This window comes from Cibotium barometz, chromosome 3 (genome assembly GCF_041138505.1).
Source record: "Cibotium barometz isolate CiBa-2024 chromosome 3, ASM4113850v1, whole genome shotgun sequence".
NCBI lineage: Eukaryota > Viridiplantae > Streptophyta > Polypodiopsida > Cyatheales > Cibotiaceae > Cibotium > Cibotium barometz.
The window spans coordinates 49,353,923-49,379,927 of record NC_141048.1 but is presented as its reverse complement, the minus strand read 5'-3'; the positions used below and the strand labels follow the sequence as shown (position 1 = coordinate 49,379,927).

Sequence of the window (26,005 nt, the reverse complement as noted above, 5' to 3'; positions counted from 1 at the left end):
CCATGCTCGTGCATTTCCTCCCCCCCGGCAGAGCCGGGGGATGGTCTGCGCTAGACCATCCCCCGGCTCTGCCGGGGGGGTGGAAATGCACGAGCGACCATTGCATTTGGAAGGGTAAGCGTGCCCGGGGGGTGGAAATGCACGAGCGACCATTGCATTTGGGAGCGTGCCGGGAAGGTTGAAATGCACATTGCCTGGGGTGGAAGCATCAAGATGTACATAGGAGAGGGGAGGTGGGTGGGTGGGCACCTAAAGGAACCTAAATGTTAGGTACCTTATGTTTACCTTTTCCTATAAACATTAAGTACTTTAGTTCTACCACAACCTTTAGCCATATAATATATACATAGCATAGAGGTCATGTGAATTTATACACAACATAGAATTTTTTAACTCCCATTCAAATGTTAGATACCTTAGGCTTACCTTTACGTCCATTGAAATGTTAGATACCTTAGGCTTACCTTTACGTCCATTGAAATGTTAGATACCTTAGGCTTACCTTTACGTCCTTAGGCTTAGCACCTTTACTCCCATTCAAATATTAGATACATTAGGCTTACCTTTACTTCTCCCAATAGGAATAGGAAACTTTAAAGCACAAGCTCACACAACAGAGAGTCGTGTAAGTCCCATTTGAATGGTTCATTTCTTGTACGCATTGCTTGAACATATGGCACAATGAATTTGAGCTCACATTTGGCTATGGATCATCGTAATGATGATGACGAAGAAATGGGCAGACGAGTTCGGGTGCATTTCTCAGTAGTAAGGCTTGCATAATGGTTCTTGCACCTGCACGTCCTTGTACGCTTATATCATGGTCCTCTCGGACAAAACACTGCAATGGGTTTGCATCACTGCCACCATGAACAGCCAATATATATTAGCTCCTTCAATGGCTCTTGTATTAAGCTAGGAAGCTCAGGTTTATTGGTTTCTCCTCAAATGTGCACTCTAACCAGAAGAGCCCATTTTGCAACTCTAGCTCTTCAATATAATCCGTGGCTTCACTTCATGTCTATGCTATTCTCTCTCTCCCCACACACACACACACACTAGTAGGAGATGTTTGTGTGTGAGGTTGATGTTTTCCTATATACATGAAGTAGGGTTTATGTGTGATTCAGCTCAAACTTTTTGCTACTCATATTCAGGGCAAAAGAAAGGAAGATGGCTCCAAGAAAAGCAGGAAAACAACAGGCAAAGACTAAGAAAGGTATATGATGTGAATAGCCAAGATTCTATTGAGATTGTGTTTTATTGTTTTAGATATGCTTACTTGGGCTTGGTGTGTGTGTCTTACAGACAACAGGGGATACTCACTAAGATCTGGGCGTGTTTGTTTGACTCTTAGCGAGGAAGCTCAATCACGGACACCTTTGTCCTCACATGTATCTCCTGTTAGAGAGGAAACAGAAGCGCATAATTCTCTTGGTCATGAGGAAGAAGTGCTTGTGTTGGAGAACGAAATGAGCTCACCTCCTCCAACTCACACGGAGATTCCTGAATCTAGTACTGGTCAAGGGGAGACCCATAGAAGGCTTCTTAGAAAATCTATTGAATTGGGATTGCTTGGTGATGTATTCACTAAGTTTTTTGTGCAACGCAATTCCTCTACCCCATTGGTCCCTTTATGCAGGCTGATTCCAAATGAATCCATCCGTACAGTTTCTACCCAACTTGAGGTGTTTCGTGATTCTTTTGACTGCCATGGTTATGTCGAAGCATCTCCTCCTTTTTTAGTTTCACTTACACGTCCAGGAAGCTCTATGTATTTCGCGGTCACACAAATAGACTTGCAAGAATGGGGACCAAACTGGGTGGTACAACATGACAGATTTGAGGATGAAATCAGAGGAACTGAGTGGGAGGATCTCAGTGGTAAGAAGTTTCTTGTATGGGATGGCAATCATCGTGTGAAGGCATGGATGTCTCGAGTGCGTGAAGGTATGTTCTTTTGAATGTCATAGAGTGATTTTATGCAACATTAAAAGTAATATATTGTAATATCTTTATTTTGCTTTCTCTAGCTTGGTCTCATAGCCCCTCACGCCATGTCCGGGTCAAATGTCAATTTTTGGTTGTGGACAAGAAGCAAGAAGGAGAATTGCTATTGGCTTTGCGATCTCAAAATGAGTAAGTGATCTCTCTCTACTTAATTATGGACATTGTGAAGTCATGGTTAAGTTCTTAGCTCATTGTGACTCTTTACAACACAGATTGGTGCGGACTAGTGTTACACCCACATTGTCACATGAGATCTTCATGTTTCAACGATTTGGAATGGCGGACAAATCATCCATATTGAAACATGAGATCTTCATGTTTCAACGATTTGGAATGGCGGACAAATCATCCATATTGGACTACCTTGGTGAAGACGTAAGGAGGTTTTTAATGGAGCTTAGTTTGGAGTGACGAAGTGGAGAGCAATGGTACAATGCTCCAGCTACGATCTTGGCACAGCTTGTGTGGAAGGTAGTGTTTGCATTTCCCATCTTTTATTAATAAAAGGATTATCAATGTTTTTTAATCGTGTGAGTGATAATGAGTCCTTTTCGTTATACGTAGACACCGTTTGAAAATGCGGTGAAGCAAGCTATATCATGCATTGATAGACATGCCATGGGGTTGCAAGAATATGAGACAAAATGTGAGAAAGCCAGACGTGGTGTAGAGCAAACATTTCGAGATAGAGCGTACAAGATGCTCATAATTGCAAACCCATCCAATGGTGATGCATTCTTTCAACTCGTATATAACTATGATTGGTCCAAGAAGGGATTGGTTGCTCTGACCAAAGAAAAGCTCTACACAGTCGCCATATCTCGGATTTCAACTCAAAGGTATGTCACATGTCAATAAACCTCCCTTAACATAAACTAACCTTAATATCTAATCTCTTATGGTTTTGGTATGATGCTGAAATAGGAAGACAGAATTGCTTCAAATGCTTATGACCGGGAGGGCAAAGGACAAGGTAATTTCAGAGATGTTTGGGGATAACAAAAAGACGTTGCTGCATATGAAGAAAGAGTTGTATTGGGAAGAGCTAATAGGGGAGGCAGACTCTATTTTGGAGGGTTTATTGGTATATGATGATGTTGTCTACATCCCACCATTTATGCAATGGGTGCAAGAGGAGCGATTGAAACACATACCATGGGCTTTTCATGAGGTGTGGGCAAAGATTGGAAAAGTAAAGGAAGGCCAAAAGCAACCTGAGGTGGAGAATGCCGCAAAGAGGGTTGTCTATAGGTATATATCTTCTATTGCCATTACATTTTTGTAGAAAATACATATACGCTTTTAAAAAAATATTTTAGTACTGTTTGTTTTATTTTGGACATGTAGGTGGGTGCAGCTACTCATTGGCCAAGGTCTAATGGACGAAGAGACGGAAGCAATCAAAGAATGGGTAGATCCAAATTCCTCGGAAACAATGTACCCGAAGGAATGGGTTGAGAGAGGGGTTTCTGATTGGGAATTTAAGAGATGTCCTTGGTGGTTGGACTATCCTCTAAATCATGTGCCTCCAAGTGAGGAGCTCCTAGAAAAAGGTACTTTTTTGCTTCCTACTGAATTGTATGCATGTAAATGTAAATGTATATGTTTATGTAAACCTTCCTACCTATACATATGTATATGTATCTAATATGTATATGTATCTAATATGTATATGTTTATGTAAACCTTCCTACCTATACATATGTAAACTATCCATATGCATATACATATTAGATACATATACATACAGATATATACATATACAAATACATATTAGATACATATACATATACAAATACATATTAGATATATGCATATACATATTAGATACATATACATACAGATATATACATATACAAATACATATGTATATATACATATGCATACATAAATACATACCTACACACATACACTAAATTCCTACATACATACAAAGTTCATGTTACATTTAAGATTTGGCATGTTAGATTTTAAAGAAACATTGTTAAGTTTTGATACATACATACCTACATACATATACATATAAATAGATACATATACCTACATACATATACATAGACACATGCCTACATACATATACATACCTATACATATACATAGATACATACCTACATACATATACATATACATATACATATGCATATACATATACACATACATGTACATATACATATACTTAGATACATATACATCTACGTACATATACATATACAAAAAGGTATGGGGATTTTTACCTTTTTACTAATTATCTTGATCTATTTCTTGAAGAATTTAAGAATTGCCAATCTGAGCTTGAAAGAGAGCCCCCAACTCAAGAAGACTCTAGAATACCTTCCCCACAGCCAACAATCTTGACCCAGTCTCCAGTAGTTGGATCCTCGCGCGTGGCCCCAAAACCATCCACACCACTGTCACGAGTGCCACAATCACACCAAGAGCATACATCTACATCATCTCAAGTGCAACGTGAGAGGCGAACAAAGAGACGTCTTGACATTATGCATGATGTTCAAGAGGGAGACCCCACAAATGAAGATCAAGAGAGACCCTCCAAAGCATCTTCAAGAGGGGGAGGTGTCAGGACAACGTGACATCATGGACATGACTAGTAAGAGTACTTTCCATTGCAAATTTATTTTGAGAAGTGTGTGCTTTCGAAATGCATCTCATTTTTTGTCTTGTTTACTTGCAGGTGAGAGATGTTTTTCACACATATTGCTGGTAGACATCCACACTCTTTCGGAGGGCTCAGATAGGTAAAAAGAAAAATTTCACCATATAATTAGTTTTCCAAGTTCTACTTACCAAAACCAAACATCATAAATCTTTTATGTAGTGTGGAAGAATTCTTGATGAAGATTCCCAAGGCTCTATCTCATAGAGGTGCTCCCTCAGATACAGTGGCTCGCCTCGTATGGGCTGACTTTCCTACAGGTTTACAGGTTGTTGATGTAGATACAGATGGGTGTCCCTCATGGAATCAAGTTTCTTCATCATTGATACGTGCCACACTCAGTTTTGTTGGTTTGTTTGTGGCCGATGAGGGTTGGTTTGTGTGTTTGAGTCTAATGGATCAACTTCCTAAAATATATTCCATGGGAAAGAAAGTTGGATTGGTCATGCATCGAACAATGTCTGTTCATGTGGAATCAAGTTATTTGTATGACAATGGAGAACGGGTAAGTCATAATCTCTGAAATATTTCCCTTTGTGTATACATGTTATGTGGTATGGATATCCAAACATAATGTTTTCTCGTTATGGTAGGTGGATACATTGGCGCTTAGTATGTTCTATCGAGTAAATTGCCATGTCCCTATTATTGATCGTGAGGCTGGGCAAAATGTTTCAAAGAAGTTATTCAATGCTCAACGAAATTTCATTTTTGAGAAGAATAAGAAGCATCCATTCCAACGCACAATGGTCTTGGAGCGTTACATTCGAGGTGGTGCAGAAAGATCTCCTATGTTCTTTAGGTGAGATAATTTTCATTCTGGTCATTTTCATAGCTACTTTTTCAAAATACTTAGATGCACGTTTATGATTGTATTTCATTGTAGGTGGCTAGTGGAGACCTTCTCAAGTGAAGGAGATAGTGTCTTGGACGTTTTTGCGGGATGTGGAGGCTTGGGACGTGCATGCCAAGAGTTAAAAAGGCACTATATGGGGATAGAGAATGACATGGAGGTAGCCAAAGCATGTCTGGGAGATTTCTCATTAGGTCGGGATGACATGTAGAAGAATGCTATAATTAGAATGCTATAATTTGTGGATCAAAAGACTTTGTATTCGAGATTGTCATGGTTTGGAAGTTTAAAGATCGATATATACATTTTTTATCTTTAAAAGATTGTGTTTTATATTTAAGTAAGTAAGCAAGTATGTATGTATGCAATGTATGTATATATGTTAGTGCTGCGTAGGTGGCTCTTGTATATATGTATATGTATGTATATGTATATGTATGAGGTGTATGAATTTAGGTAGATATATGTATATATATAATTATATCAATAAGTATGATGTGGATCAAAGACTTTGTAATCGAGATTTTCATGGTTTGGAACTTTACAGATCGATATATATATTTTTTATCTTTAAAGGATTGTTTTTTATATTTAAGTAAGTAAGAAAGTATGTATGTATGTATGTATGTATGTATGTTAGTATGTAGGTAGGTAGCTCTTGCATGTATGTATGTATATGTATATTTTGTATGTGTATATGTATGAGGTGCATGAATTTAGTTACATATATGAATATATGTAATTATATCAATAAGTATGATGTGGATCAAAAGATTGAAATTTATATTGTTGATCTTTCAAAGCTTGTTATTTATATGTAAGTAAGTTCTTGGTCCTTTACAAAGCTCATAGTAAGTTCATGGTCCTTTGCAAAGCTCGGACTCCTTGTTCATTGCTCCAAAAAGCTCGGCAAAAAAAGCTCGCAAAAAAAAATCCCCCTTGGAAAACTATGGATTTGTACATGGTAAATTTGTACTCAAACAAATCTATAAGATTTGACTAATAATTTATGGATATATTAAGAGTATGAAACTCCATCCTAAAACAATACTGATTTTTTAGAATGGTTTCCATTCTTATGACATGTGAAATGGCCATTCAATTTCAGAGCGGAGAATGTGTTGATATGCTCATCAACGGAGATATAGTAGCTAGTTGGAGAGTCCTTTCAATTGAAGCAAATGATTATTGTCAAGGGGAGCTTCAATTGCACATTGGAAAGTTCTTTTTAAATTTCTGTTTCAGGGGAAACCATTTTAGACACTAGGATGATTTTTATATCCAAAAAAATATCTCAATTTTGAAGTACCTCCCTCTAGACATTTTCTCTCTCTATTTTCTCTCTCCAGGCCAAAACAGGGTGAAACAATGTAAGATTCCTCCCCCAACCCCTTTTTGATGTCTAGTATCTTCCCCTGTAATCAATTCTCTCTTCAGAAATATAAGAGATCTCGTCTCTACCTGTTTTGACTTAGAGAGAGAAAATACTCTAGAGAGAGAATATTCAGATTTTGAATATTTTTGGATAGAAAAATATCGCATCTTATTAAAATGAATTCCCCTGAAACAGAAATTCAGAAAGAACTTCCAATGTGCAATTGGAATTAATTGGAAATGGGTATAAAGGACCTTAGCCTAAGGGTCTAAATTTTCAGAATTTTTTGGATTATGGTCCAATTAAGGTTCCTATGGACCAATAGCATCAATCCATGTGTAGGGAGGAGATAAATCCAATTTGTAAAAGAAGATACCAAAAAAGGAGTAAATGCTCACATAAGATGAAAAGTTGAATATGTACAAGGTTTATTAGTAAAAAAACTATGAGTAATATCAAAAAAATGAGATAAATTGAGTATCCAAAAATGAGTAAATGCTCACATAAGATGAAGAGTTGAATATGTACAAGGTTTATTAGTAAAAAAACTATGAGTAATATTAAAAATATGAGATATTTTGGGTATCCAAAATTGAGTAAATGCTCACATAAGATGAAGAGTTGAAAATGTACAAGGTTTATTAGTAAAAAACTATGAGCAATATTAAAAATATGAGATATTTTGGGTATAATCATTCCATTTTGGCACATATGTAAGGAAGGGGAGTCCATTAAAGGAGGTGCATATTTCACATGCTTGAATGAGTTTTAAACTCAAAAATAATGTGATATTTTTATCTCTCCTCTCTCTTGAACCAAACCAAATAAAAAAGGAACCAAACTAGGTCCAAATTTAGTCCAAATTCAACTAAACTGATTTGGAAAATTCTAGAATTAGTTTGTTTGGTTAGGAGCTCAATTTTTCCTATAAATAGAAGCCTCCCCCTTATTGAAAATTAACAATGTTTAATGCATTGTTACTCTACTCCACCCAAGCCAAGAACTATGAATTTGTTAATAATTCATTAGTTTTTGACATTTCCCTCTTCCAAAGATTGGTGGCCACTCTTGTCCAAACAAGAGTTGAACCCTCAAACCATCAAGCCAAAGGAAAGCTATCAAAGTCATTAGTAAGTTGGTGGTTCTTCTTTCTTTCAATTATTTTATGGATTTTTATGGTTTTAAAATGGTTTTTATGCTTTATGTCTTCTCTATAATGTTAGGCCTCATTACAAAAGGAATTCCCCTCTCTTCTCTAACAAAACCAACCATTCTCTATCCTAGGTGAATGGTTAAGTGATTAATGTCAAATTTTTATAATGTTTATCTCAATTAAGTGGAAAAAAAATGTTTACTTTAGGATAATTTCAATATTGGTGTACTTTTAATTAGTTTTAAAGACGTAGAAAATTGAAAAATAGTCAGCCATACAAAGGAGGTTATGGCAAAATTTTTAGGATTTAGTAAAAGAAAATTCATCTTTTATTTTATTATAAAAGTGTTACTTTTAGCATAATTGAATTTCATGCATAGAGGTATGCATAAGAGATGAATATTTTATTATAAAAGTGTTACTTTTAGCATAATTGAATTTCATGCATAGAGGTATACATAAAAGATGAATATTTTATTATAAAAGTGTTACTTTTAGCATAATTGAATTTCATGCATAGAGGTATGGATTAAAGATGAATATTTTATTATAAAATTGTTACTTTTAGCATAATTGAATTTCATGCATAGAGGTATGCATTAAAGATGAATATTTTATTATAAAAGTGTTACTTTTAGCATAATTGAATTTCATGCATAGAGGTATGCATGAAAGATGAATATTTTATTATAAAAGTGTTATTTTTAGCATAATTGAATTTCGTGCATAGAGGTATGCATGAAAGATGAATATTTTATTATAAAAGAGTTACTTTTAGCATAATTGAATTTCGTGCATAGAGGTATGCATAAAAGATGATTATTTTATTATAAAAGTGTTACTTTTAGCATAATTGAAATTCATGCACGGAGGTATGCATAAAAGATATAAGATGTGATAAGATGCATATGAGATGAGTTAGGATGTGATAAAATGAGTTAAGAAGTGATAGGATGTGTATGGGATGAGGCAAGAAGTGTATGTGATGGGATAAGATGTATATGGGTTGTGATAGGTGGATGTGGATGTATGAATGTGGATGTGGATGTATGGATGTGAATGTGGATGTGTATGTATGGATGTATGCATGTGGATGTGGATGTATGAATGTGGATGTGGATGTATGGATGTGAATGTGGATGTGGATGTGGATGCATGGATGTAAATGTGGATGTGTATGTATGGATGTATGCATGTAGATGTGAATGTGAATGTGGATGTATGGATGTGAATGAGGATGTGGATGTATGGATGTGAATGAGGATGTGAATGAGGATGTATGGATGTGAATGAGGATGTAGATGCATGGAGATGTGGATGTATACATGTAGATGTAGATGTATGGATGTGAATGTGAATGTGGATGTGGATGTATGCATGGAGATGAGGATGTATGCATGTAGATGTAGATGTATAGATGTGGATGTGAATGTGGAGGTGGATGTATGCATGTAGATGTAGATGTATGGATGTGAATGTGAATGTGGATGTGGATGTATGCATGGAGATGTGGATGTATGCATGTAGATGTAGATGTATGAATGTGGATGTGGATGTATGCATGTAGATGTGAATGTACGCATATAGATGTGGATGTTAATGTTACGCATATAGATGTGGATGTATGGATGTGAATGTGCATGTAGATGTGGATGTATGGATGAGGATGCATGAATGTGCATGTAGATGTGGATGTGAAAATAGATGCATGGATGTAGATGTGGATGTATGGATGTGGATGTGGATGTGGATGTGGATGTGGATGTGGATATATGTATGGATGTGAATATATGATATGTGATGCGAAGGAATCTGAAGTGATGAGATGGAAAATGATGTGTGATGGGATGAGTACACATATAAATGGAATGTGGAATAAGTAATGTGGATTGATGAGGGATAATGTGGAAAAATGAGAGTTAATATAGAAACTGTATTTGTAAACTGTTTGTAAATGCTGTTTGTAAATGGCTGTTTTATGTCAAGAATGCTGGGAAAGCATTTTGACTGTCTTGTGATTAAGGTCGTGGGGACCTAACTGATAAAGTTGCAATTGCTGAACGGAGAGTCAATGGAGGACGTCTCGCGTAGCAAGGTTAACTGAGGTCTTGACCAGCCTCGGTTCGATTAAAATGGTGAGCTTCCGGTACGGTGGATGAGGGACCAAGGAAGCGGCCTATGAGTGAATCGTTAGGTCACTTGCGAAGGATCCTAGAGGGTGTTGACCATACGGTGCTCGGGCTCTGGGTCGCCTAGGATACCCACGCGTGCATCGTGGAAGATATTGGAACAAGGAGTAAGAGTTGTTTTATGAAACCGGGCATGGATCTGGTTGATTGACCTTGCTGGTCTTCAATGGATGAGTCCATGGCTCTTTATATGGATCTGTTGGTTGATCTTGCTGATCTTCAACGAGATTCCATCTTGATTTTTATAAGTGATTATATTGCCGAGTATTATGGGCTAGGAACTATTGAAAAGGCCCCTGAGTGGACAGGTGGTGAGCGTTCTTGTTGCCAATGATGCCATAGATACTCTGTGATGCAGGAATGATGGGAAATTTAAGAATCAACCAGATAATTTGGAAGATTGTGATCAGTGGTACTATGGTTTCATTAAAGGATTGTTTTTCTTAGCTGATGCTAAGAAAAAGGCAATTTCATATTGGGTGTGTAAGTGCTGTGATTATATTGCCGAGTATTATGGGCTAGGAACTATTGAAAAGGCCCCTGAGTGGACAGGTGGTGAGCATTCTAGTTGCCAATGATGCCATAGATACTCTGATGCAGGAATGATGGGAAATTTAAGAATCAACCGGATAATTTGAAAGATTGTGATCAGTGGTACTATGGTTTCATTAAAGGATTGTTTTAAAGTTAGCTGATGCTAAGAAAAAGGCAATTTCATATTGGGTGTGTAAGTGCTGTGATTATATTGCCGAGTATTATGGGCTAGGAACTATTGAAAAGGCCCCTGAGTGGATAGGTGGTGAGCATTCTAGTTGCCAATGATGCCATAGATACTCTGATGCAGGAATGATGGGAAATTTAAGAATCAACCGGATAATTTGGAAGATTGTGATCAGTGGTACTATGGTTTCATTAAAGGATTGTTTTAAAGTTAGCTGATGCTAAGAAAAAGGCAATTTCATATTGGGTGTGTAAGTGGTGTGGCTAGTTTTATGTTTGCATGAACTTCCGGCTAGGGGGCCTTGCAACTCTTTTCCTTGGTACCCGGGACAAAACCTAACCAAATTCCAAATTGGATCCCATCACTACAGTGGTTGGGCGGTTGGCTAACTCATGGGATCGGATGGGGTTAGGCTGGATTGATGGATCCATAAATCGAGACTCAATTTCTGTTATTACGATAGATGAAGTAAATCCCGGATAGTAATTGTTCTATGGATAGGAATCATTGGCTGTGCCTCTTGATGGAGAAAAAAGCATTGATCCCAATGATCCAAGTGCAAGTTCTTCCTTGATTTGACCGAATATCTTTATAGGTGCAGTCGGATCAGTTTGATCAGTAATGGTCTTGACTACGTTAAAGTAAAAAGTTATCCTGGAGGAATCGCCCGTGCTTTCTGGATAAGGGAAGTTTTTTCGGGTGCGGTTTTGGAAAAACCGACGGATTAGTCTCTTGTCCGGATATCCGTGGACGAGCCCCGAATGTGGGACCCCTGTCCCACGCGAGAAGTGCTACTTCCGCTGCTAGTAACTCGAATCTATTGCTCGGTGGAAACAGGGATCTCACAGTTGGTATCAAAGCAAATTGGCTATTAAAGATCAACTGAGAAGACAAATATGTCAAAAATTTATCAAGAAACACAAAAAGGTTGTAATTGTGTGATATAATTCATACCAGTTGATATTCAAACTGAAATTCGTAATTTGGTAATTGGGTCTTCAGATGAAGTACCGCAATTATATGGAACCCTGACTTGCTTGAGGCTTAGACATGATGGTATTTATCTTATAATTCCAAGTATCATGACTAACCGTATATACCGAGGGTATAACTACAGCTCTTTATCGGCAGTATATACGAGTAAATCTAAGACTTGAAATTATAAGCATTAATACTATCCAGATGATGAATTCGAATGTGGTTGATATGATTTTTAATTCTGTTTGAGAATTGATGAATTGATTTAGATTCTGATACGAAAAATGATGATTTCTGAAATTTAGTTGAAATATAATAACCTGAGCGAAACCACAATGAGGATGAATGGGACGAGTCCCTGTGATGATATTCATAACTGGAATGATGATAATGAATTCAACAAATCACTATGAGATTAGTGGATTGTGCCACTGTTAATACTTGACTTCTGGTAGATCAAGTTAAGGGATGACAAATTGAGAACTTGCTTGACTGAAATTTCCGTGGAGGAATGTTCAGAATGAAATTTTTCGGTCTAATGGACCATTATCGTATTAAAAATATGGATGATATGATCTGAATGAATTGTTATTTAATGATGAGTTCTATATAAGGGATATTTATCCTCGTATTCTGTTGGGTTGACCAGAATAAATTGGATCTTAAGAAAAAGAGTTGTCCTCTACCTTGCGAGATGAGGACATCTCGCACTTTTTAAGTGGGGTAGAATGTAAGATTCCTCCCCCAGCGTTCAAGGTATGCGTAGGAGTAAGAATCTCCCTTTCTGATCTTATAACTATTCTCTCTCTAATATATAAATTTTTGACAGAATCATGAGACGAGGAAACCGTGGCCATCAGAGCAACCTGACCCTGTCTCTGAAGATGACGAACTTAACCCTGATGTTCGCAAGGCTCTTCATAGGACTCAGCCAGGACCCTTCAAAGGAGAAGGGGAGAATCTGGGTGAGGCTGTGGAGAAATGGGTGGAAGCCATGGAAGAGTATTTTGACATCACAGGTTATAATGAGCTAAGCAAAATGACTCTTGGCCGGTTGAAAATAGTGGAAACAGCTAGGGTAGCATGGAGGAACCACTGTGACACCAATCGTCTGAGCAGAAATACTCAATCCTGGAACGACCTAAAAACCTATTTGAGAAAGAGATTTTGTCTCCCTGGATTTTTGGAAACCAAAATGAACGAATTTTTAGAGCTAAAGCAGGAGAACAAAACCATTGAAGAATATCACCATGTCTTTGCTATTCTACTCAAATACTCACCACCTCTAGATGAAGAACAGCTCATGGCCAGGTTTATTCGGGCAATGAATGAACCCTTGGACACACTGGTCAAAAATGCCAAACCAGTGTCCATGGCTGAAGTAGTAAAAATGGCAAAGGATTTTGCCAAAGCCTTTGTAGTAAAGATTCCGCCAAAGCCTGCACCCTCTAACTTTAAAAGATTCCAAGCCCAGGAAAGTACTTCAAACTTTCCACCCCCAAAGAGGCAGCAAGGGCCGATTCAAAATCAGGATGCAGGAAGATTCCAAAGTGAAGGAAGACCCTTCCCCCAGAATACTTTCTCAGGAGGCCCACCTATTTTAAGGATTCAGAACGATAAGCTCAGAAGTGAGAACCGGTGTTTTGGATGCCAAGGTTTTGGTCATCAGTTAAAAGACTGCCCAACTCCAGCCATGTCAAGGGGATAGGGAAGTCTAGGACCCCGAATTCAGAGACCAATCCCTTCATACCAGTCTAATCAGGGTCCGTCTCGCCCAAGCCAGGATAACCCCAGAAGAACTCCAACTCAACCATTTGCCTCTATCCAGAGTAACCTCAGAAAAGAATTCCACCTCAAACTGCAGTAGCCAGAGCAGTCACAATTTCAAAAGAAGTAGAAGAGGAAAAAAGGGCAGATCTATACTGCAACTGAAAACCAAGGGCTTAACCAACAGTTCTCAAGTCATCCATACTCCAGCAGAATACCAGGGAAAAATCGATCGTCCACTTCCAAGGCGTAACGTTGAAAGTGATTGAAGAAGAAGAAGAAGATGAAAGAGATCATGCTCCACCTGCGAGATGAGGACATCTCGCGTTTTTTAAGTGGGGCAGAATGTAAGATTCCTCCCCCAACCCCTTTTTGATGTCTAGTATCTTCCCTTGTAATCAATTCTCTCTTCAAAAATATAAGAGATCTCGTCTCTACCTGTTTTGACTTAGAGAGAGAAAATACTCTAGAGAGAGAATAGTTATAAGATCAAAAAGGGAGATTCTTACTCGTGCATACCTTGAACGCTTGGGGGAGGAATCTTACAAACAAGATCCCTCTTTTATTTCAGAGAGGGGAATAATTATAAGATCAGAAGGAAGGTTCTTACACCTGCACACCTGCACACCTCAAAAGCTAGAGGGAGGAATCTTACAATTCCAATGGGCCAATTGGATTAATCCAAGTGTTGGGATGAGATAAATCCAAAGAATAAAAGAAAATACCCAAAATGAGTAAATGCTCACATAAGATGAAGAGTTGACTAAGTACAAGGTTTATTAGTTGAAAATTTAGAGATATTACTAAAAAAATGAGATATTTTAGATAAATGATGCATTTTTGACACCTTGGTAAGGAGAGGGGGACCTTTGAGGTAGGAGCCTTTTTCACATGTGTGTAAGGGTTTTTTAAATCAAAAAATTGTGATATTTTTATCTTTCCTCTCTCTTGGATCAAACCAAATCAAAAAGGGAGCCAAACTGGTCCAAATCTTGTCCATTTTTGACACCTTAGTAAGGAGAGGGGGACCTTTGAGGTAGGAGCCTTTTTCACATGTGTGTAAGGGTTTTTAAATAAAAAAATGTGATATTTTTATCTCTCCTCTCTCCTGGATCAAACCAAATAAAAAAGGGAGACAAACTGGTCCAAATCTTCTCCAAATTGAGTCAAACTGCAGCTCGCAAATTCTAAAACCCACTTGGACTTGATTAGTGGCCTCCCTCACCTATAAATAGAACCTCATTCCTTTGTATTTTTGTATTGGAGCTATACCATGCCAACATTATATTAAAATAATCATATTTTCTATTATCCCTTAAATTTTCCTCTCTCTTGTGGGAGTTTGGAGTTTCTCTCTCTCTCCAACAACTCTTGGAGTTGCTCTTCTCCTCTTGGTGGACCAATTGATTGGTCGGGGGCTTCACTGCGCTAATAGAGAATCAAGCCAAACTTGGAGGTAAAATCGATTTATGTGGTTCTTTTTAATTATCTCAATGACTTTCTTCTTCTCAGCCCCTCTTAAGCTTGAGAAGCTTTGTAAATGATTGTTTTAATTCAAATCAAGGCTTCCCTAAAAGTCTTAATAATTAATTAAGAGAAAGTTAATCTTTATGCTTATTTGTAATGCTTTCTTTAATTAAATCTCTCTCTCTCTCTAAAAGAATAGCCATCTTTATGACTAAATCCCTATCTCTAAAAGAATAATTAATTAAGAGAAAGTTAATCTTTATGCTTATTTGTAATGCTTTCTTTAATTAAATCTCTCTCTCTAAAAGAATAGCCATCTTTATGACTAAATCCCTTAGAAAAGGATGCTTCTCAATGACAGTCTCTTAATTCAAAGCTAAACTCTAGGCTTGATGAGCTAGAGATTAAGAAAATGATATTTTCATGATTTTGTGCTATTAAAAATAATGGTAAATCCTTTTAGATTGATTATGAGTAAGTGGGATAATCATAGTTATATTTATAATTATGGTTAAAATTATGATTTAAATTCATAGTTTGATTTTAAGCGTAAAAGAGGAACTACTATTATATTTTCATTACAAGCTTTTACTCTTTTAGGAAAAATTGAGAACTATAAGTAATAGCAGCGAAGCTATGGTAAACTTTTCAGAAAATAATACATATCTTATTTTTATGCATAATGCTAAAAGAGGACTTCCTATCATATTCTAGGATTGGACATCCTATGCAAAAAGAATGATTTTCATCATATTCAAGGCTTTGTGACTATACCCTTGTTGCCCTGCATACCTCTTTGCATACCATTCTTGAATTTCTCCCTATACTGATAGAACGATGTCCTTCGAATACCATGCATCTCATACCATGATCTAGAGCATATCTCCTCACCATTCATTGCAAACCTATATTGCCTTGTTCCTATAGCATCAATACGACATGCCATGCTGAGAGAGTCATACACATAGTTAGTTCTAGCTTGCAAGCATTGTCCCCAATAATGTTTACATAAATTCAAGACCATTCCAAGATCTGCAAGTTGACAACGTTTCTTTTCACAACAATCTATGGTAGACAATAAGGATACTGTGTTCAATGATATCCTTGTAGAGGAACCTGCTGTTGCTCGACACGTCCTTACCCTTCCTTTTTACCACCCATAAAATATCTTCTCTTTTTACCACCCATAAAATATCTTCTCTTTTTTTTGATAGGCAAGGAAGCAAGGCTCCCATTGAACCCATTGTTGGCTTTATGCTCTGCTTGCATTTTTTCATCCAATAATGGTGATCCATATTTGAAGGAGTCTTTTGATAGGCCATCTCACGAGGTTAACACTTTCCATTGTAGGCAATGTTGAGGAGCTAGTTTCATATGCTTGCTCAATAACCACACCCACATCTTCTTCTCCAAGGACTTCAAAGTTCATTGCCTCATATGGAAAGACCAAAAGAATGACTCCACTACCAATGCAATTAGTTTTGTCCTCAGACCATAGCAAAACACTCTTCTCTCTCTAGCTTTCTCAAATATTAATATCATCATTTGAAACCACGCTCTTCTCATCTTTAAATTCCATGGTCTTTTCAAAAAATTTTGATGAATTTGGTGACCTTTACAAGCATTGCTTATCCCACTTGACAATGCTACCAATTGCCTCACATATCGTGAGACTGCATCCATTGTAGGAAATGGTAGGGCCACATCCTTGTTAAAGCATTTGTCTATAGAAATTGACAAATTGCCATGAACAATTATCCTATCATTTATTGTAATCACCATTCTTAGCTCCATGCACCTGGCGGAGTTCACCAGTATTGCCTGGGAAGTCATCCCTGTGCACCCCAGTACTCTGGAGATATTGGCTCAGCTTCAAGTAGATTCTTGACTATCTACTGCTTCTACTGGCCTGTACCAGCTTTTCACTACCCAATCTTCTTGCCCGTATCAGGTTCAATATCTTCTCCCTCGTATCAGTTTCAACATCACCATTGTTAAGAAGTGCAACCCAAATCTGTATATTTGATTCAGGTTTTTTCTCTTCAACCATTCCTGATTTTTTGAATTCTTGCATACTTTTATTTTCTACTCTATGTCAATGTGTATGATCTGAATTCTAATTGACATGTTCAAAACTTTAAATCTAATCATAGATAATGATTTAATATGAGACAAAAATATGTGTACCTTGTTGTATCGTTGAATTTGATAATGGATGCAGTGATGTCCAAGTGCTAGTTGTCAATGACAAGATGGGAAAGTAGGTTTGTATTACATAAGTGACATGGACGTCAAGGAAAATTTGAAAAAGAGCAAGATCATTTTTAATTCTTAAAGGGCGGGATAATTTGAATTTAAAATTGGGCGGGATAATTTGAATGCTCTACCACATGCTAGAGCTGGAGAAATGCATTCTAGCTCTACCACATGGTAGTGCTGGCGTTGAAATGACTTAAACTAGTGCAAGATGACTTGAAATGACAAACCATCCATCTAGTATCGTACCTCTATTTTGACTTGAAGAGTCAAAAATCACTTACTCTTACCTACTAGGCCTTTCAAGGTTCTATGCTATGGCTGACCTTATTAGTCTAGCTCTACCATGTGGTACAGCTACATTTATGCAACAAAAGATTTGTGAGACAATCTGGGTATACATAGTGAATTGATTCTTCTCTTTGTATGGGTGACCCCATCAGAGAACGGACCACACGGACTTGTGCTAGGGAAGTTGCTCTATGTCCACATCACTCCGTGCATGGATTTGGGCATCGCAATCACTTCTTCCAGTGAGTCAAAGTTGGGTCCCGGCGGCGAAGATAGTGCAAAATCACCGTAACAGAGTTTCGGATCCGAAATGAGTCTGAACCGCATCTGAACACAACAAGAAAGATCCGGGTTGCTTGCCACACATTTGTCTATGCATGATTCGAATTTCATGCCTCTTCAGCACCATTTGGGCCACGGTTGGAAATTTCTGCCATTTGGCACGCTCGTGCATCTTTTTCGAGAACTTGGATTCGGACAGTTAGAAGTTGAGAATCCGGGACCCCATCAGAGAATGGACCACACGGACTTGTGCTAGGGAAGTTGCTCTATGTCCACATCACTCCGTGTATGGATTTGGGCATCGCAATCACTTCTTCCAGCGCGTCAAATATGGGTCTCGGCGGCGAAGATAGTGGAAAATCGCCATAACAGAGTTTCGGATCTGAAATGAGTCCGAATCGCATCTGAACACAACAAGAAAGATCCGGGTTGCTTGCCACACATTTGTCCATGTATGATTTGAATTTCATGCCTCTTTGGTGTCCTTTGGGCCACTGTTGGAAATTTTTGCCATTTACCATGCTCTTGCATCTTTTTTGGAACCCAAATTTGGACAGTTAGAAGTTGAGGATCCGGGACCCCACCAGAGAACGGACCACACGGACTTGTGCTAGGGAAGTTTCTCTATGTCCACATCACTCCGTGCATGGATTTGGGCATCGCAAAAATCACTTCTCCCAGCGCATCAAAGTTGGGTCCCAGCGTTGATAGTGCAAAATCGCCATAACAGAGTTTCGGATCCGAAATGAGTCCGAATTGCATCTGAACACAACAAGAAAGATCCGGGTTGCTTGTTGCCACACATTTGTCCATGCATGATTCGATTCTCATGCCTCTTCGGCGCCGTTTGGGCCACGGTTGAAAATTTCCACCATTTGGCACGCTCGTGCATCTTTTTCGAGAACCCGGATTCGGACAGTTAGAAGTTGAGGATCCGGGACCCCATCAGAGAACGGACCACACGGACTTGTGCTAGGGAAGTTGCTCTATGTCCACATCACTCCGTGCATGGATTTGGGCATCGCAATCACTTCTCCCAGCGCGTCAAAGTTGGGTCCCGGCGAAGATAGTGCAAAATTGCCATAACAGAGTTTCGAGTCCGAATCGCATCTGAACACAACAAGAAAGATCTGGGTTTCTTGCCACACATTTGTCCATGCATGATTCGATTTTCATGCCTCTTCGGTGCCGTTTGGGCCACGGTTGGAAAATTTTGCCATTTGGCAAGCTCGTGTATCTTTTTCAAGAACCCAGATTCGGACAGTTAGAAGTTGAGGATCCGGGACCCCATCAGAGAATGGACCACACGGACTTGTGCTAGGGAAGTTTGGGAAGTTTCTCTATGTCCACATCACTCCGTGCATGGATTTGGGCATCGCAATCACTTCTCCCAGCGCGTCAAAGTTGGGTCCCGGCGAAGATAGTGCAAAATCGCCATAACAGAGTTTCGGATCCGAAATGAGTCCGAATCGCATCTGAACACAACAAGAAAGATCCGGGTTACTTGCCACACATTTGTCCATGCATGATTCAATTTTCATGCCTCTTCGGCACCGTTTGGACCATGGTTGGAAATTTCCGCCATTTGGCACGCTCGTGCATCTTTTTCAAGAACCCAGATTCGGACAGTTAGAAGTTGAGGATCTGGGACCCCATCAGAGAACGGACCACATAGACTTGTGCTAGGGAAGTTGCTCTATGTCCACATCACTCCGTGCATGGATTTGGGCATCGCAATCACTTCTCTCGACGCGTCAAAGTTGGGTCCCGGCAAAGATAGTGCAAAATCGCCATAACAGAGTTTCGGATCCGAAATGAGTTCGAATCGCATCTGAACACAATAAGAAAGATCCGGGTTGCTTGCCAGGCCACTGTTGGAAATGTCCGCCATTTGCCATGCTCGTGCATCTTTTTCACGAGAACCTGGATTCGGACAGTTAGAAGTTGAGGATCCGGGACCCCATCAGAGAACGGACCACACAGACTTGTGCTACTAGGGAAGTTGCTGTATGTCCACATTACTTCGTGCATGCATTTGGGCATCGCAATCACTTCTCCCAGCGCGTCAAATTTGGGTCCGGACGAAGATAGTGCAAAATCGCCATAACAGAGTTTCGGATCCGAAATGAGTCCGAATCACATCTGAACACAATAAGAAAGATCCGGGTTGCTTGCCACACATTTTTCCATGCATGATTCGATTTTCATGCCTCTTCGATGCCGTTTGGGCCACTATTGGAAATTTCCGCCATTTGGCATGCTCGTGCATCTTTTTCGAGAACCCGGATTCGGACAGTTAGAAGTTGAGGATCTGGGACCCCATCAGAGAATGGACCACATGGACTTGTGCTAGGGAAGTTTCTCTATGTCCACATCACTCCGTGCATGGATTTGGACATCACAATCAATTCTCCCAGCGCGTCAAAGTTGGGTCCCGGTGAAGATAGTGTAAAATCGCCACAATAGAGTTTCGGATTGGAAATGAGTCCGAATCGCATCTGGACACACAACAAGAAAGATTCGGGTTGCTTGCCACACATTTGTCCATGCATGATTCGAATTTCATGCCTCTTCGGCACCGTTTGGGCCACTGTTGAAAATTTTCACCATTTGCCACGCTAGACCTCAAATTAATTCTAGCTCCACCACATGGTAGAGCTAGACCTCAAAGCATTCTTGCTCTACAATGTGGTCTAGGTAGAATACAGCTCTACCGCGTGGTAGAGCGAGATCAAATGGTACACAGCTAGATCAATGCATTCTAGCTCTGCCACATGGTAGAGCTAGACCTCAAATGCAATTCTAGCTCCACCACATGGTAGAGCGAGACCTTAAAGCATTCTAGGTTGATGCATTCTAGCTCCACCACATGGTAGAGCTAGATCGAATGCAATTGTAGCTCCTTGGTTCTTATCATGTGAATTAGGTCTCTTCTTAGAGTAATTGATTTTGTTGATCTGCATGGTACACAGCTAGATCGATGAATTCTAGTTCCACATTAGGAACTCAATGGAGTCTTTTTGGGCCCTTTAATTTGCCATGAGGTTATGGAAACGTTTAACTTTTTGACAAATAGGAGCCCGCCATGTAAGCAAAAACCAATGGTTTGTAAGAGAGGTGTAAGAGTGGTCAAAGGGTGCACTTTTTCCCCCAAAAAGGGGAGGGGGTAATTTTACAATTTTCGGACCTCCATAACTTCTACATACAAGCTCCGATTTGAGCGGAGATTACAGATCTATGATCTACGCATCAAGAGCTTTCCATAGATATGTTACATGATATGGTTTTATCCGCTAGATTTTAAATTCCATTTTCCCCCCAAAATTCAAATTCGAATAAAGTAGCCGTTTTGAGGCTTCAAATTAGAAAACGTTTCTTCTTAAGAGAAAAGGTTTGACTCCCTTAAACTGCCAAATAAAAGGGCCCAAGAAGACTCCATTGAGTTCCTAATGCCACATGGTAGAGCTAGACTTGAAATGTAATTCTAGCTCCACCACATGGTAGAGCTAGACACAAAGCATTCTAGCTCTATGTCCACATCACTCCGTGCATGGATTTGGGCATCGCAATCACTTCTCCCAGCGTGTCAAAGTTGGGTCTCGGCGTTGATAGTGCAAAATCGCCATAACAGAGTTTTAGATCCGAAATGAGTCCGAATCGCATCTGAACACAACAAGAAAGATCCGGGTTGCTTGCCACACATTTGTCCATGCATGATTTGATTTTCATGCCTCTTCGGCGCCGTTTGGGCCACGGTTGGAAATTTCTGCCATTTGGCACGCTCGTGCATCTTTTCCGCCCAGATTCGGACAGATTCGGACAGTTAGAAGTTGAGGATCCAGGACCCCATCAGAGAACGGACCACATGGACTTGTGCTAGGGAAGTTTCTCTATGTCCACATCACTCCGTGCATGGATTTGGATATCACAATCAATTCTCCCAGCGCGTCAAAGTTGGGTCCCGGCAAAGATAGTGCAAAATCGCCATAAAAGAGTTTCGGATCCAAAATGAGTCCAAATCGCATCTAAACACAACAAGATAGATCCGGGTTGTTTGCCACACATTTGTCCATGCATGATTCGAATTTCATGCCTCTTCGGCGCCGTTTGGGCCACTATTGGAAATTTTTGCCATTTGCCACACTAGACCTCAAATTAATTCTAGCTCCACCACATGGTAGAGCTAGACCTCAAAGCATTCTTGCTCTACAATGTGGTCTAGGTAGAATACAGCTCTACCGTGTGGTAGAGCCAGATCAAATGGTACACAACTAGATCAATGCATTCTAGCTCTACCACATGGTAGAGCTAGACCTCAAATGCAATTCTAGCTCCACCACATGGTAAAGCTAGACCTTAAAGCATTCTAGTTCTACGATGTGGTCTAGGTCGATGCATTCTAGCTCCACCACATGGTAGAGCTAAATCGAATGCAATTGTAGCTCCTTGGTTCCCATCATGTGAAGTAGGTCTCTTCTTAGAGTAATTGGTTTTGTTGATCTGCATGGTACACAGCTAGATCGATGAATTCTAGCTCCACCACATGGTAGAGCTAGACCTCAAAGCATTCTAGCTCTACGATGTGGTCTAGGTAGAATACAGCTCTACCACATGGTATAGTTAGATCAAATGCAATTCTAATAATTGGTTTTGTTGATCTACATGGTACACAGCTAGATCGATGCATTCTAGCTCTACCACATGGTAGAGCTAGACTTCAAATGCAATTCTAGCTCCACCACATGGTAGAGCTAGACCTCAAAGCATTCTAGCTCTACGATGTGGTCTAGGTTGGATATAGCTCTGCCACGTGGGTAGAGCTAGGTCAAATGCAATTCTAGCTCCTTGGTTCTTGTCATGTGAAGTAGGTCTCTTCTTGGAGTAATTGATTTTGTTAATCCACATGGTACTACACAGCTAGATCGATGCATTCTAGCTTCACCACATGATAGAGCTAGACCTCAAATTAATTCTAGCTCCACCACATGGTAGAGCTAGACCTCAAAGCATTCTTGCTCTAAAATGTGGTCTAGGATGATTACAGCTCTACCGCGTGGTAGAGCTAGATCAAATGTAATTCTAGCTCCTTGGTTCTCGTCATGGTCTCTTCTTGGAGTAATTGGTTTTATTGATTTGCATGGTACACAGCTAGATCAATGCATTCTAGCTCTACCACATGGTAGAGCTAGACCTCAAATGTAATTCTAGATCTAGAGCTAGATCTCAAAGCATTCTAGCTCTACGATGTGGTCTAGGTTGGATACAGCTCTACCACGTGGTAGAGCTAGATCAAATACAATTCTAGATGCTTGTTTCTTGTCATGTGAAGTAGATGTCTTCTTGAAGTAATTGATTTTGTAGATCTGCATGGTACTACATAGCTAGATCGATGCATTCTACCTCCACCAAGATCGAATGCAATTATAGCTCCTTGGTTCTCGTCATGTGAAGTAGGTCTCTTCTTAGAGTAATTGGTTTTGTTGATCTGCATGGTACACAGCTAGATCGATGAATTCTAGCTCCATTAGAGCTAGATTTGAAATGCAATTCTAGCTCCACCACATGGTAGAGCTGGACCTCAAAGCATTCTAGCTCCATTAGGGCTGGACCTCAAAGCATTCTAGCTCCATTAGAGCTAGATTTGAAATGCAATTCTAGCTCCACCACATGGTAGAGCTGGACCTCAAAGCATTCTAGCTCTACGATGTGGTCTAGGTAGAATACAGCTCTACCACGTGGTAGAGCTAGATCAAATGCAATTCTAGCTCCTTGGTTCTTGTCATGTGAAGTAGGTCTCTTCTTAGAGTAATTGGTTTTGTTGATGTGTATGGAACACAGCTAGATCGATGCATTCTTGCTCTACCACATGATAATAGAGCTAGACCTCAAAGCTTTCTACCTCTATGATTCTAGCTCCACCACATGGTAGAGCTAGACCTCAAATGCAATTCTAGCTCCACCACATGGTAGAGCTAGACCTCAAAGCATTCTACAATGTGGTTTAGGTAGAATATAGCTCTACCACAGTTACATTCAACCTCAGCCGCTTACATTCATTGAAGTCTAGCTCTACCACATGGTAGAGCTAGAAGAAGCAATTCTAGCTCCACCACATGGTAGAGCTGGACCTCAAAGCATTCTAGCTGTACGATATGGTCTAGGTAGAATACAACTCTACCACGTGGTAGAGCTAGATCAAATGCAATTCTAGCTCCTTGGTTCTTGTCATGTGAAGTAGGTCTCTTCTTGGAGTAATTGGTTTTGTTGATGTGTATGGAACACAGCTAGATTGATGCATTCTTGCTCTACCACATGGTAGAGCTAGACCTCAAAGCTTTCTACCTCTATGATACCACATGGTAGAGCTAGACCTCAAATGCAATTCTAGCTCCACCACATGGTAGAGCTAGACCTCAAAGAATTCTATCTCTACAATATCTCTACAATGTGGTTTAGGTAGAATACAGCTCTACCACAGTTACATTCAACCTCAGCCGGTTACATTCATTGAAGTCTAGCTCTACCACATGATAGAGCTAGAAGAAGCAATTCTAGCTCCACCACATGGTAGAGCTAGACCTCAAAGCATTCTAGCTCTACGATGTGGTCTAGGTAGAATATAGCTCTACCATGTGGTAGAGCTAGATCAAATGCAATTCTAGCTCCTTGTTTCTTGTCATGTGAAGTAGGTCTCTTCTTGGAGTAATTGGTTTTGTCGATGTGTGTATGGAACACAGCTAGATCGATGCATTCTTGCTCTACCACATGGTAGAGCTAGACCTCAAAGCTTTCTACCTCTACGATTCTAGCTCCACCACATGATAGAGCTAGACCTCAAATGCAATTCTAGCTCCACCACATGGTAGAGCTAGACCTCAAAGCATTTTATCTCTACAGTGTGGTTTAGGTAGAATACAGCTCTACCACAGTTACATTCAACCTCAGCCGATGTTAGGTGTAAATCTGAAAGATATTTTTGGCTTGTGTACATACGTGTGCATGGTGTGAATGAAAACTTGGCCGTGGAATGCCTTGCCAAGTGTACAGGGTGAATAGATTTGATTTGGGCTTGTTGCAGGCCTGTCCAGAACGTGGTTGGCTGCAGGTGGTTTCAGCTGTTCGGTTGTCTTGAAGTGTGTGGGCATCCAAGAAATACAATGGGCACTCGAAGTTGTATGTAAAGTGTGTGTGGAGGCATGGGCAATTAGGAAAGAAAGGATTAGTGTTGCCTTTGCTTTGGTGTGAAAAGAAATATAATTGGTGGCTTTAAGAAAAATAAAAAATAATGATATAAACGTGGCCAACCTATAAAATAGCCACATGGCGGTTTACATTGCAGCTAGCGTAGCTGCCAACGTGCGAGTTCGAGAAGCTGGCGGGAGATGCGCAGCTGCGGCTTGGAGATAAAAGAAGTGTCACCTTGTTTTGGCATGGGGGCTCTGATTGAATTGTAGAGAAGAAGGCGAAGGGGAGCGCCATGCTGCAACCAGAGAAGGGGGGCCTCCCGTGTGAAGAGCAGCAAACCTGGAGTAGATAGAGCCGACGTCTTCTGTGAGGCGGCTCTGGTGTGAGTGAAGAGACACGCAGCAGCTGACTGACGACTGGGCGAGCAGAGTGGAGGGTGGTCGAGGTGCAGCTCTGGCGGCGGCTGGCTGCTGCGGTGATGTGACGTGGTGAGAGACCAGAGGGCTGGTGATAGCAGAAGAGCTGGTGATGGATTTAAGGAGGCCGCTTGTGAAGTGCAAGGCGCAGGTGGGTGCTGGCGACAGAGAAGGTTGGCGCATGCAAAAAAAAAAGCAAAAAAGGGTGATACGAGAGGGACCGCCTAGAGAAAGATGCCGCTCTGGTGACTCTACAGGGAGCTGACGTGTGAGGAGCACCCGCCTTGTGCTTTGAAGCGGGTAGCGAGTGCAGTGGTTTGCAGAGAAGCTGGCAAGGCATAAAAGGACAGGCGTATGGAGGCCACCTAGGAGCTGCTGGTCGACAGTG

General features: G+C 40.0%; 2 protein-coding genes across 2 annotated transcripts; both read left to right on the top strand.

The window, feature by feature from the left end:
- The first annotated feature begins 1,151 nt into the window (after positions 1-1,151).
- LOC147640194 (uncharacterized) lies at positions 1,152-1,948 on the top strand. The gene is made up of 3 exons (XM_086824605.1): positions 1,152-1,219; positions 1,309-1,884; positions 1,926-1,948. Exons 1-3 carry the CDS (start codon positions 1,174-1,176, stop codon positions 1,946-1,948), a joined length of 645 nt encoding a protein of 214 aa, XP_086680731.1. The 5' UTR covers positions 1,152-1,173.
- Positions 1,949-3,175: 1,227 nt separating this feature from the next.
- Positions 3,176-25,148, top strand: LOC147640193 (uncharacterized). Its single transcript, XM_086824604.1, has 7 exons — positions 3,176-3,261; positions 3,358-3,542; positions 4,279-4,618; positions 4,703-4,766; positions 4,847-5,189; positions 5,278-5,433; positions 25,095-25,148. The coding sequence occupies exons 3-7, from the start codon at positions 4,513-4,515 to the stop codon at positions 25,146-25,148; spliced, it is 723 nt and encodes a 240-aa protein (XP_086680730.1). The 5' UTR covers positions 3,176-3,261; positions 3,358-3,542; positions 4,279-4,512.
- Positions 25,149-26,005: the final 857 nt, after the last annotated feature.